The 15,025-nt window shown below is 39.1% G+C and overlaps 1 protein-coding gene across 2 annotated transcripts in view; it reads left to right on the plus strand.

Annotated features, from left to right (window-relative positions):
- Positions 1 to 11,016, plus strand: part of LOC136885279 (MAM domain-containing glycosylphosphatidylinositol anchor protein 1) — a 187,812-nt gene extending 176,796 nt beyond the window's left edge. The window contains exon 8 of one of the 2 annotated variants that reach the window (XM_068230236.1): positions 10,541 to 11,016. In XM_068230236.1, coding sequence (XP_068086337.1) covers positions 10,541 to 10,966 — 426 coding nt within the window. In that variant the 3' untranslated portion in view covers positions 10,967 to 11,016. The remainder of the gene's footprint in view (positions 1 to 10,540) is intronic. The other variant, XM_067157783.2, reaches the window with a different exon arrangement.
- Positions 11,017 to 15,025: the final 4,009 nt, after the last annotated feature.

Raw genomic sequence — 15,025 nt, forward strand, 5'->3', positions numbered from 1 at the left:
ACACTTAAGGATGGGAGCAAATTGCAGCCTTGCCTCACTCCTTTCTCTGCAGATTTCTCAGTTTCATCTGGGCAACCCTTTTATTGAAAAATGAAATAGCGTATGGCTTTTAATGCCGGAAGTGTATGAGGACATGTTTGGCTCGCCAGACGCAGGACTTTTGATTTGACGACCTCAGCGCCCTAATGAGGATAAAATGACGAAGACGAAACTTACATCGAGCTCTTTTGCCAGTTGAATTAATCAATTATGATAAAATATTCCTAACCCTGCGGGGAATTATTATTATTATTATTATTATTATTATTATTATTATTATTATTATTTATTGGCAAAGCCCAAATTTTCATGCCGTAGCAGGTTAGATTGCAAACTAAATTTGGTTAATAGGAAGTGTCGGCCACCCGCTCTTCCGTAATGAACCAAGAGTAACATAGATCATAGGAGTTTTGATGAGCCGTACCCCTACTGTTTCTGCAAACCCCACAGCACAGTCGTTGTGAAGGTAGACTATACTTGCTGCTCACTTCAGAAACTTGGCATTCTAACCTATTAATTCATAAATATCCGGGCTCTACCTATTAGTTATGCCAGACTAAGGAGTGCGATAGAACGTTGCCTTTTCCTTCTCCCATATTCTCTTCATCTTCTCGCTGCGGTTTTCCTTGCGATCTTCTGACCAGGTTTTGTTGGTGGTAGTGCTTGGACGGTGTGTAAAGCGGTCATTGTCGACTAATATTCTGAACTTATATCTGTCTAATACAATGTCATCTATGATATCCATTTCCTGAAAGTCTGTTCACCGAGCTCGATAGCTGCAGTCGCTTAAGTGCGGGCAGTATCCAGTATTCGGGAGATAGTAGGTTCGAACCCCACTGTCGACAGCCCTGAAAATGGTTTTCTGTGGTTTCCCATTTTCACACCAGGCAAATGCTGGGGCTGTACCTTAATTAAGGCCACAGCCGCTTCCTTCCCACTCCTAGCCCTTTCCTGTCCCATCGTCGCCATAAGACCTATCTGTGTCGATGCGACGTAAAGCAAGTAGCAAGAAAAAAAAGTCTGTTCCAACTTCGAGCAGCCAATCGTCTTTTACTTTCATTGATAGGTCAAGATTGAGAATTATTTTGGTAAATCTAAGATTTTATCTGAGTATTGGTGTAAGTCACGAGATTTCCTTAATCATCCAGGTTCCTCCTGTACAAATGGCCCGAAAATTATCTTAAGGTTTTTCTTTCTTGCTTTTCTATGTCCTTAATCAATGATCTTCCCCCGCTGATCCGTGTTTCAGATGAATATATTGTTTCGGTCTTGATTCTGGGATTTCATTGGCTGTCCATCTATCCTTCTATGTAGCTGGCAGTTCTGCTCTGGATGCCCTCATGAACTTTTCAATGGATGTTATTATTATCATCATCATTTACTGTACATACTCTCTGCATGCTCAACTACATGAGTAGTACTACATGCACTTACAATACATTTCCTTACAAATGCACAAACATAAATTACATTTGAATAATTACATTTCCAGATGACTGTTAATCTTACCAATATCAATCAATATCAGTCTTCCTTTTCCCTGAGAGCTTGAAAGTCCAGAGTATTAACAAATTTGGAAAATTCCTTTAAATACTTTTTTAATAGCACAGATTTCTGCATTAGCCAATTATCACCTCTATTAACACTATTTATCAAGAATTGCCTAATATTTTTCATTTCACTGCACTCGAAAATTATATGTTCTATTGTCTGAGGGCTGCTGTTACAGGAACACTCGGAGTTACGTACAATTTTAAGTCTGCATAAGTACGAAGCAATATTTCCCTGTCCAGTCAGTATTGTAGTCATATTTGGTGTTAAGTTGATTTGGGATTTTAATCTGCCTGCAACTGTTGGAAAGAATTCCCTTGTAAGTGTTCCTTTTGAAGTTTGTTCCCATTTTTTCTGCCATTCATGAATGGATTCTTCTCTGAGATTTTTCTTTAATGTAGATATGGGTATTCTATCGAAACAGATTTCACTTAATTTTGCAGCCTCCTTTGCAATTTTATCAGCCAGTTCATTGCTTTCAACTCCTATATGTGCCTTAACCCATTCAAATTTTATTCTCCAATTATTTCTTTTTAGAACAGCTGTAGTCTTTCTTATATTCTCAGTCAGTTCGTTATGATTTCTGAAGTCCGCAATGCAGTCAATTGCAATCTTACTATCTTTGTAAATAATTGCTTTCTTATCTTCATTATCCTCTGTCCTAGTAGTTAATAAGAATTCCAGAGATTTTAATATGGCTAATTGCTCCGCCTGATTATTCGAACAGTTGTCTTGCAATTTAAATTTCAATTGATCTATTAATTCATGAGATCTGTACATAGCTATGCCATCTCCCACTCCTTCTTCACTTTTGCTTCCATCTGTGTAAATTTTCCATGGGATATATTCATTTAATGCTATTCTTGGGTCTTCGGTACTAGGAAACTTGGCTGGGTGGAGCCATCTCATAGGTTTTTCTGGGTGATTATTATTATTATTATTATTATTATTATTATTATTATTATTATTATTATTATTATTCGTTTAGGCCTACGATGGACCCCGTGGTTCTTATTATTATTGACTTTCTTAATCGGTTTAACTTCTAGGGTTGGTTTTTCCCCCGGGCTCAGCGAGGGATCGCACTTCCACCGCCTGAAGGGCAGTGTCCTGGAGTGTGAGACTTTTGTTGGGGGATATCATGTGGAGAAGGACCAGTACCTCTCGCGGGTGTCCTCGCCTACTGTGCTGGACAGGGTTCTTGTGGGAGATGGGATGATTGGAAGGGATAGACAAGGAAGAGGGAAGGAAGCGGCCGTGGACTTAAGTATTATCCCGGCATTTGCCTGGACGAGAGGTGAGAAACCACGGAAAAGCCCTTCGAGGATGGCTGAGGAGAAAATCAAACTCTTCTCTACTCAGTTGAACGTCCGAGGCTGATTGGACCCCGCTCCAAACTTCTTACCACTTTTCAAAGTTCGTTGCAGAGCCGGGAATCGAACCCTTGCCTTCGGGGATGGCAGCTAATCAGACAAACCACTGCACCACAGAGGCGGACATTTGAAGAAGCTCAGTTTCTTCAGTGTACTTTACTAAAAGGGGACCTCCCATGGTCTGGTGAGTTAAAATCTTTTTCTGTGGATTTTGAAGGTCAAAACTCGTTCTACAAGATTTTCTAAATAATTTAACTAAACTTAGTATCTAATAGGATTTAAATGACATTTAATTATGTGGCTTGTGCTTCCTCGCCCATTTTCTGGAACACAATTCGTCTAGACCGTGCGGTTAGAGTCGAGCAGCTGTGATCCTGCATTCGGGAGATGTTGAGTTCGAATCCCCGACCAATTCATCCCTTATGGAAGACCCGTATTAGGTGTCGCCTAACCGTATAATGAAAATGGGCCACTGCTCCATAACAAAACATCCCAGTAGGTTTACGATCAATCTTCAGGCAGCAATTTATTTCCGTCTTTTGTTGCATATGACCCTCAGCAAATGATTGGAACATCGTGATCATTGATGGTAGTGGACCATACCTCCGAGGAAATTGGATTTGCGAAAAAAAAAAACTAGGACATTTTCCTTCCTTCGTTTGTTGCGTGGTACTTCGTCTGTCAATATTGGCATCTTTTTTAGAGCATCCTGTACATTACAACATAAGATATTTTAAGCGTAAATAAATTGTTAATAGAATACTTAGTTGGATATTTCCCGCCTGTTTAAGGTTCCAGGCAGTACACTTGCACATATATCTCCACTTGACTAGGGACTAGTGATGGGATAATCGAATAGAAAATAATCGCTTTTTCGATTATTTCATTTTATTCGATTATTCATTCGAATGAATGAGGCAATTCGAAATAATGGAATGAAAAGTGATGTTATTAAGACAGTTAATTCACTAATTTAGATTCAACATTTGGAGATACGTTTGGAAAAAGACGTATTTATATTTTTTTAAATAATTCATCTATTCGCTTATTTCCGTAGATTATAGATCCGACATACTTACTCCGAAAAATTGATTCATAATACATCCGAATATTCCATGCGATACAACTGAATGATATTTGAAACTCATTCGATTATTGTATTCGATTATTTGAATTTATTATTTGATTATTCGAATAATTATTCGATTATCCCATCACTACTAGGAACATAAACTTTATCAGATAATGGTATATTTATATTTCAAATTGTAAGTTTAAAAAAAACAGTGTTAAAATAAATTCATCTAAAAGATGTTTTTTCTAGTGCTTTAACGCATACCACCGTTTTGGAATGCTGCAACAAGTTCCGTGAATGTTGCGTTTCGACACAAGAAGCCGGTCGATTTGAGAGGCCAGCCTCATCTGTTTCGGACAACAACAAGCGGGCGCCCTAGTGTCCTGATCTCTCCCCCGTGCGATTATTACGTCTTCCGTTCCTGTCGGACGAATATGTGCAGCAGGACTCGGGGACCTGTCGGTGCGATGAGTACCTCCATGCTCACGGCGAATTTTCCAGATAGACATCCCGATTCAGGACTGCACGGCCGTCGAACTGAAACTTTTTGATCACCCCTTATATGTTTGCAACGGCCGTAGCGATGTTGGCACACCGGTTCCCGTAAGATCCCTGAAGTTAAGCAACATTGGGCGTGGTCAAGAAGTGGATGGGTTGCCACGCGCTGTTGGTGCGGTGAGGGGATGGAGGAGCGGAAAGGAACTGGCCACCCTACCTAACATAAACTCCGGCTCGGGCAGACCTCTGCGGAGGTTCGGACCTGCCTTCGGGAGAATACACCCTTACCTTACCTTGTATGTTCAGTGCAATGCAGATACAAAGCGAACTGGAATGCAATTACCCTGTAACGAACCACCGGAGTCCACAGGACCAGTGTAGTCAGAAAGTACTCCTGAACAACCTCCGAAAGTTTGTCGGTAGAGTTCGGCTACATCCTGTAGTTTTATAAGTAACAGCGACATTTACATTGTTTAGATAGGCAGGAGGATATCCCCAATCACTCCTGCACTGATGTCTCTACACGCACCACGAAATATTTTCTCAGAACACAAACGGAAAATTACAGGGAGGAGAAATAAATCTCCGGTAATATACTGGATTACATTAAAATGCTGCCAGGCGAGTTCGAAGAGCAGCGATCGCCTTGAAGCCCCGCAACCCACTCTACACTGAAGCCATACTAATTGCCTGCATGTTACAATTCAAGGTGCACCACTGTGCGGAGTTTCGGTTCATCTCGGTCACTTAATTTGCGTTTCCTTTCCAACTTGTGATGAAAGTTTCACGTCGTGCGGAGTTTTTATCGCTTTGAAATCGAATCGGAATGGAAATTACTGTAAGTCGATAGGTCAACACTCTGCCAAGTTTGCGAATACCGCCAATACCATTAGGATACATTAACATAGCCACAGGCAATGCATTGCAAGCCGTCTGAAGCGGGCCTTACAAATGTATTATGCATTAACTAAACGGTAAGGACTTCGTGAGAGAACTAAATTCCGGAAATGATTTCAATCAAATTTCGAAGGGAGTTCGTTCACTTTCATCACATTTCAGCACACGTACATTCCTCTACAATATAGGTGGCTAATAAGAGAGTCCAGCTCTTTGAGCTATTGGCACGAGCACTGTAAGAGCAGAGAGCAGCCGACTTCTAATAGTTTGTCCTGTAAAGGCTATATGGCGATGTGCGAAGTTAAAGCGCTAGCATAGCCACACCATTGCGCCTGGCTGAGAGTCATTAAGTTCGTGTACTGGCCGTCTAGTGTCGCTGTAGTGCACTACAACGGAGAGTTTGCACCACAGGATGTTGCCATGGCAGATCTTCGCTAGTCCCAGTAAGATGCAGTTGTGTGCTTACAGTGTGCTTTGTTGTGAAGGGTAGTTTGAATGTCAGCGGCGGAACTTAAGTGTGTCGTAGTTTGAGCAACGAGCAAATTTCAAGTTCTGGTAAAATTTTAGGTAAATCCACTAGCAAAAAGTTTGAGATGAAGTCGAAATTCCCTGGATCATGAACGAACGAGAAAAGACAGGTCAAAAGACTATGTGATCCTTGAACTGTTAGCGCCAGTCCAAGAAGTTACTCACTGTAGTACATAAGTGTATGCCGTATTGCCTATACTGCAGGCACCAGTCTAGGAACTTATTGGCTACAGTAGTGCTGTATTATGTTTACGCAAGTGCTCAACAATATCTATGAGACTTCTTCAGCTTTCGTTAATATCGGTAAATCAACCCCAGAATTCCCCATCAACAGAGGTGTCAAACAAGGTGATCCCATCTCCCCGAAACTATTCTCAGCGGTCCTAGAGATGGCTATGTCTAAGCTGAGCTGGGAAGAAAAGGGAATTAGAATTAATGGGAAAAGGCTAAATAACTTGAGATTTGCAGATGATATTGCTTTACTGGCAAACGACTTCGAAGAGCTCCAGACCTTAATTACAGATCTTGCATTAGAATGTCAGTTGATTGGCCTAAGCATAAACCTTTCCAAAACAAAAGTTATGTCCAACGAATGGTTTCAAGCTGGAAATGTGAATATTAAGAACATGCCATTAGAAGAGGTCAGTGATTACATCTACCTTGGCCAGATTATAAATATGACAGGTGATATAAGACCAGAAATCTATAGGCGCATCAAGCTCGGATGGCAAGCATTTGGAAGGAATTCTTCAGTATTAAGATCAAAAATGCCAGCAAATCTGAAGAAAACAGTATTTGACCAATGCATCCTTCCTGTGCTGACTTATGGCTGTGAGACTTGGACTCTGAACGAATTCACAAAAGGGAAACTTCGGACCGCGCAGAGAGCCATGGAAAGGTCAATGCTAGGCTATACAAAGAAAGATAGGAAAAGAGCTGATGACATCCGGTCTGTTACAAAGGTTAAAGACATCTTAGAGAGAGTACGCTCCTTAAAATGGCAGTGGGCTGGCCATGTTGCACGAAGAAATGATGATAGATGGACAAAACTAGTGCTGGAGTGGAGTCCGAGAGAACATCGAAGGCCTAGAGGAAGACCACCGGACAGATGGGACAAAGATATCAAGAAGATCGCTGGTACCACTTGGATGAGATCTGCCCAAGACCGTTCTACTTGGAGAAGACTGTTGAAGGCCTACCTATACCCACGACTTAAAGAGGCCACATCATTTTAATGATTGAAATGGCTGATTGTATTGTATAATAGAATCGTACAGTTCGTTCGTCGTTCATTGTGAGATCTTTCGGTATCAGCACTGATGAACTCGTGGACTAAACGCCCTCAGTGAGTCTAGCCTCATTTTGAGGCATCTCATCGGAATAAGGCCAACTGGCCTGAAGTCCGAATCATACTTTTTTTACGAATTATTCCTCAAGATATTCTTGTAAGGTTTTTTATGATTTTCTTTAGAATTTTAAAATTTTAGATCCAATTGCGTACTCGTTTTTAATTTTTCGAGTTCTTTACAAACTATTTCTTTTTAAATCAATATTCAGTCTATTGGATATTCTTTGTCTTCGGCGGCCCCCAGCTGAAGGAAGAATGTATAATAAGAAGTGCTGTATTCGTAAATAAGCTTTTATGTTGGCCTACAGTATTTCCATGAGTACAGGTAATATTCAAAGGAGTATTTAGTTACCACATTTGAAAATAATTCAATCTCCTTCCTGCGCATAATCTAATGAAATGAAATGGATATAATTAAACATTTACTTCACGTAGCTATCATCTTGCATTCGGGAGATAGTGAGTTCGAACCCCACTGTCCACAGCCCTGAAGATGGTTTTACGTGATTTCCACTTTCACATCCCATCGTCGCCATATGACCTATCTGTGTTGGTGCGACGTAAAACAAATTATAATAATGTTATTTGTTTTACGTCCCACTGACGGTTTTTGGAGACGCCGAAGTGCCGGAATTTAGTCCCGCAGGAGTTCTTTTACGTGCCAGTAAATCTACCGACAAGAGGCTGACGTATTTGAGCACCTTCAAATACCACCGGACTGAGCCAGGATCGAACCTGCTAAGTTGGGGTCAGAAGGCCAGCGCCTTAACCGTCTGAGCCACTCAGTCCGGCAAAACAAATTATAATAAAATATCATATGTAAATTTCAATAGGATGTTTTCTTTAAGTCCCACCAGTAACAGAGCAGAGAACGTGTGAAATCAGTCTATAAAAGTCTCCATTCACCTGTGTTAGCTGCCATCTTCAGAGATTCGGGTTCGATTCCCGGTACTGCCACAGGTTTAAAAACGGAAGGAGCGTTTTTATGTGTATGGAATTGTACATACAGCTCGCCTCAATTGGGAATGTGTCCCAAAGGTTTTGCACCACCTCTTGACTAGAAAATGAATGTCTGTATGTATATATTCCCCTCCCTGACTGTGCAGCGTTTATCCGTTCAGAATCGCTCAGATTCGCCCAGGAGCCATAATTTTAAATTAATTTAATCATTCAAAACGTAAATTAACGTTTTGGAATGGTTATCAAGGATCAAACGTCTTTCTTATTCCGAAAGTAGCTGAAGACATACGAAACTGTAGTGCTGATGACGCAATACACAGGCTGTGCCAGTCAAAGCTTTCTCAGCTACGCAGCACGTAGCGTTCTTATTCGAGCTTGCAGTTAATTGTTTAAAGTCAATTAATTTCACTGATTTCTAAACTTTCAGTCAGGTTTAAAATAAAGTAATCTACAAATTCACTCCAGACGCCCACGCTACATCAGCCCTCATCCACGCAGACCACATGACTATTTATCATCTGACGGCGCTGTTATATTTAAATATTCACAAACGGCTCTAATTATATATTTATTTATAATTTGGATTATAAATTACTGTTCCGCATTTGGTCACAGGGGATCCGGGTTCGATTCCCGGCAGGATCTGGAATTTTAAACATCATTGGTTAATTTCGCTGGGACAGACGCTGGATGTATGTATCGTCTTCATCATCATTTCATCCTCATCATGACGCCCAGGTCGCCTACGGGAGTCAAATCCATAGACCTGCATCTGGCAAGCCAAAGTCCTCGGACACTTCCCGGCACTAACAGCCGTACGCCATTTCATTTTAAATTATTAGTACATTTAGTATTTGTTGAAGAGATGTTAAGTTGGCCATTCTTCTTCTGTGCATCTCTTCAACAAGTACTAAATGTACGTAACACGACCTAAGAGTTTGAAAGTAGATTTCGATTACAGTGCGTTCGTGAATATTCAATATTCATTGAGTAATCTGTATTTGAGTGTGTTACCCGATAGTACGACGTCAAATAAATAAATAAATAAATAAATAAATAAATAAATAAATAAATAAATAAATAAATAAATAAATAAATAAATAAATAAATAAATAAATAAATAAATAAATAAATAAATAAATAAATAAATAAATAAATAAATAAATAAATAAATAAATAAATAAATAAATAAATAAATAAATAAATAAATAAATAAATAAATAAATAAATAAATAAATAAATAAATAAATAAATAAATAAATAAATAAATAAATAAATAAATAAATAAATAAATAAATAAATAAATAAATAAATAAATAAATAAATAAATAAATAAATAAATAAATAAATAAATAAATAAATAAATAAATAAATAAATAAATAAATAAATAAATCAATAAATCAATAAATCAATAAATAAATAAATAAATAAATAAATAAATAAATAAATAAATAAATAAATAAATAAATAAATAAATAAATAAATAAATAAATAAATACACGTAAAACTGGATCAAAGAGGTCTCCTTGATAAGTAAATAAGTCCATGAATTGAATACACTTTGTACCCAAACCACAAATGTGAAATCTTGCAGTGTTCAATAACTCTTCCAGGAAGGAAGTTCGCCTCACTGTCACAAGACAGCTCTAACGTTACGAACTGTTGCTATCATCTTGTATGTTCCAGGAGGGAAGTTCACCTCACTGTCACAAGACAGGTCTAACGTTACGAACTGTTGCTATCATCTTGTATGTTCCAGGAGGGAAGTTCACCTCACTGTCACAAGACAGCTCTAACGTTACGAACTGTTGCTATCATCTTGTATGTTCCAGGAGGGAAGTTCACCTCACTGTCACAAGACAGCTCTAACGTTACGAACTGTTGCTATCATCTTGTATGTTCCAGGAGGGAAGTTCACCTCACTGTCACAAGACAGCTCTAACGTTACGAACTGTTGCTATCATCTTGTATGTTCCAGGAGGGAAGTTCACCTCACTGTCACAAGACAGCTCTAACGTTACGAACTGTTGCTATCATCTTGTATGTTCCAGGAAGGAAGTTCGCCTCACTGTCACAAGACAGCTCTAACGTTACGAACTGTTGCTATCATCTTGTATGTTCCAGGAGGGAAGTTCACCTCACTGTCACAAGACAGCTCTAACGTTACGAACTGTTGCTATCATCTTGTATGTTCCAGGAAGGAAGTTCGCCTCACTGTCACAAGACAGCTCTAACGTTACGAACTGTTGCTATCATCTTGTATGTTCCAGGAAGGAAGTTCACCTCACTGTCACAAGACAGCTCTAACGTTACGAACTGTTGCTATCATCTTGTATGTTCCAGGAAGGAAGTTCACCTCACTGTCACAAGACAGCTCTAACGTTACGAACTGTTCGTCCTGCGGACGCCGGAGACTACGTGTTTCTGGTCAGATCTCCGAAAGGTCTAGCAGAAGGCAGCGTAATGGTCAACGTCACTACAGCAAGCGGCTTCTCCGTGACTCCCGCCAGAGGGCAGCACTTGGCACCGACCGCCATCTTGTACATAACCTCAATGTTGCTCGCTTCCTACTGCAGAAATATAATTGGTGTGTTATAAACATGTGTGTGACTGAAAGCTGTATGGGAATAAAGAGAAAGATATTTTACGTAGGGAGTAATAATATATTATTAAAAATGGACAGTGTTACTGTATAACAGAACAAAATAAATTATATGTTATGTTAACCGAATGAAAAACCTAAGTGAAAAGCGAAAAAATAAAGCTGAAATATTTTTGTATTTTTCTTCATTGGTCTTCCCATAACATCCTCAGTCCCTAGAAAATATTATACCATGTTGATCGAAAGTTAATTTTCGGAAAGTTTCCTTGAAGAGCTAGATATTTATTTAAGCACCACAGTTTGCTAGCATTTCAGATAGTTTCTAAACTATCCTGAGTGAGTAATTCCCCTTCCTTGCCCTTATTCCGTAATCCTTTTCAATGGTATGGTAATAATTTATATATTAATAAAAACTTAGTAAAACCAGATTTGTCCAGTTCGCCCGGCCATTCTACTGGGTTTATTGGCTTCATTTCTGTATTATTCTCATTGTAATTGCGTGTGTATGAGCTATCAAATATTGGTAGGTCTGTAATTTTAGTCAAATTAGACTGATCCTGAATTGAAACATTGTCAATGTGTGTGCGTATGTTTCAACATAACTCTGGAATGTCTGGAGCAATTTCAACCAAACTTGGTGCGCTTATAACTTACTGTGCGAAAAAAATATTTAAAAATCCTGTGGCGGTAAGAAACACATAGCACCCTTAGTGGTGGGTATGGGGAAAAGGTGACATAAGAATAATCGAAAATGAGCAATATTGGTTTAGAATCCGGAATTTTCTGCATCGCTGAGATGGCAAGTGATACCGTACTTCGGATGCCGTTTAAGTCCAAGTTCAGCCTGATCGTGATGGCGTAAGGAAGAAACTCCGAAATTACCAAGATTATGGATATAAATGTCTACGTTCCAGCATTACTCTCAACCAAACTTGGTATCCATATCTGGGAAAACATGTACTGTGGGGAAGATACTGACAGGTAAAAATAACCGAAAACGGTTTACATTAGTGTGTAATCCATTCGTTTCGGGGTCGCTGAGAAGAACTGTGACACTCTCGATGCCCTTCAAATTCAAATTCAGCCTTAATTGGAATGGGGGCAACAAGGCGTGGGAAAATAAAATATACAAAATGACCTAGATTAGAGTTGAATCCACAGTTTTCTAGGTCGGAAGACTGATTGGGGACAACCCCACTGACAATTCAATTCATATGCATAATACGACGTATGAATACATACAGTTCTGACTTATTTGTGTTATTTATTTGAAAGCATCAGCTACATCCCACACAATCAGCGCTGCCACAAGGACAAAGTTCAATGCAAAATAAATGAATAAAAAGTAAAAATTAAAATTAAACACATAAAAGTAACTCCAAATGTGCAAAATATTTTATAATATATCAATCACCGTCACAATTTAAAAGAATTACAAAAATTCACTTCACACATCATCAACAGGTAATACCAATTCTAAACGTAAACATTCAAACAATTAGAGATTCTCCCACAGCGCTGTCCGGATACATGGCTAAATGGTTAGCGTGCTGGCCTTTGATCCAGAGGGTCCCGGGTTCGCTTCCCGGCCGGGCCAAAGATTATAACCTTCAGTGGATAATTCCAGTGGCTCAGGGTCTGGGGATTTGTGCTGTTCCCAACATCCCTGCAACTCACCCACGACATATAATAATATCCTCCACCACAATAACACGCAGTTACCTACATAGGGCAGATGCCGCCCACCCCCATCGGAGGATCTGCCTTACAAGGGATGCACCCGGATAGGAATACCCACACGAAATAATAATAATTATTATTATCTACAGTGCTAAAAACAGAGTATGTGAAAATCAATTAGGTTAATAAATGTAAATACCTAGGCGGCATAATTCAGATGAATGGAAGCAAACATGTAAGAGCAAGAAGATTATAGACATGGGAGTGAGCTCAGTGGCTCAAACTGCTGAGGCGCTGGCCTTCTGACCCAAACTTGGGAGGTTCGAGCTAGGCTCAGTCCGATAGTACTTGAAGGTGCTTAAATACGTCAGAATCGTGTTGGTAGATTTACTAGCACGTTAAGGAAATCCTGCGGGACAAAAATTCCTGTACCTACAAACATCCAAAACAGTTAATGGGACGGGAAAACAATAACATTATTATTACTTCTCATCTTTAAAATAGGTAATGATCTCGTTCAATTTTCTTGTTGGTTTCATTCTTAGCAAGTGGCCATAAAATGCAATTCTCCTTCTCCGCATACCATTAGAGATCTTCTGGACAATTATTATTATTATTATTATTATTATTATTATTATTATTATTATTATTATTATTATTATTCTTATTACCGATTCCTGTGCTGTAGAGGTAGAGTGCCAGTCTCTTATTCCGAGGACTTGGCTTGGTTTTCCAGCCAGTTCATGGGTTTTATTTGTGGAGTGAGGAGTAGAATGGTGTTCACTTGATAAGATATTTCCTCAAGATGTTAGTTACAGAAAGAAAGCGCACAGTGAGAAGATGGCGCTACTGACCTACTGGTTGTCACGGTTACAATGGTGTCGGGTGATTAATGACCTTCAATCCAGATAAACCAAAACCAGGCCCATGTTAAAAGACAGAAAATATACATAAAACAATACTACCTTGTTCTACATTACGCACCTCGAGGAGAGAAACAGTTTGTGCTACCGCTGCCAGGAGCTGTACCCTGAGACGACGAACCACTTGCTCCTCATTATACATTCCCGTATGTTAACGGTGTTTGCCAAGTGCGTTATGCAGATAGAGCTACAATTTGCATGTTTGATTGCTCCTGCCGGCAATTACATAAAGCAAGCAACATGTGAGTCTATATTCAGAATTCTGCCTTCTCCGGGAATTAACAGTGAACCATAGATATTTATTTTATGAGAAGTTCGCTACCTTATCTCACCATTTTCTTTAATTCGTTATGCCCAGCCAACGAGTGTGCTTGAATTTATTAGCGCTTTTCTGTTTTTCCTTCTTATCTTCCCAATATCTCTTCATCCTCTCGCTGTGTACATTTTTACGTTGTTCAGTCAATCCTGTATTTAGTCGGGTGGACTTTCCAGAAAATTTGTGTTTGTGAATTAAGGTTGTGAATTGTATTCTACCTTGATTTGTCTCTTCATTAATGCCAATTTCATTTAGATCTTCACGTATTTCTTTTAGTCAATTATTGTGAATTTTCATTGATAAGGCTAAGTTGAAAATTTTGTTTCTTCTGTTATTATCCATTCTATATAAGTGGCTATAAAATTCTAATTACTGTATCCTGATCGTATCTGTGATTTTTCTGTAACTTAAGAGATCTTGGTATGACTCCTTTTTCAACCAAATTGCATTTTCACATTTTGAACCTAAGATTTCTCTGAGCATTTCCTTTTTTCTCACCAATATTCCATTTTAATGAAATATATCTCTGTACCTCTGGAACATTTTTGGTGCATACTTTGAATTTTCCTTTTTTAATCGTTTATGTCCAACTGACGAGCACTACTGAAATATTTTTATTTCTTCTTCTTCTTCTTTCCGATGACTCCTGCTGAGGACGACGAGCCAATTTCAATTCTTTCTGTCCACGAACCACTACGCCGCAGGTTTCTTGTTCATTCTTGCTTGGAATCATTCCATACCTACTACCCTCGTTCTAAAAATCTCTCCGTCCATAGCCTCTTCTCTTATGTATTTCTTTCTAAATCTCTCTTTACTTCATTAATCCAGCTATTTTTTTTGATAGTTGCTTTACGTCGCACCGACACAGATAGGTCTTACGGCGACGATGGGACAGGGAAGGGCTAGGAGTGGGAAGGAAGCGGCCGTGGCCTTAATTAAGGTACAGCCCCAGCATTTGCCTAGTGTGAAAATGGGAAACCATGGAAAACAATTTTCAGGGCTGCCGACAGTGGGGTTCGAACCTACTATCTCCCGAATACTGGGTACTGGCCGCACTTAAGCGACTGCAGCTATCGAGCTCGATTCCAGCTATTTGTTGCCTTTTTTGTCCCATAGGTACTTGGGATACCTTTATGCTAATCTGGAATCATCCATTCTGCAAATAAGTCCAAAAAATTGCAATCTCCTTTTCCTTATGGTTTCTGTAATGCTTTGTATGTTCCTGTATATTCCA

The sequence above is a fragment of the Anabrus simplex genome, chromosome 14, assembly GCF_040414725.1.
Source record: "Anabrus simplex isolate iqAnaSimp1 chromosome 14, ASM4041472v1, whole genome shotgun sequence".
In the NCBI taxonomy this organism is placed as follows: Eukaryota; Metazoa; Arthropoda; class Insecta; order Orthoptera; family Tettigoniidae; genus Anabrus; species Anabrus simplex.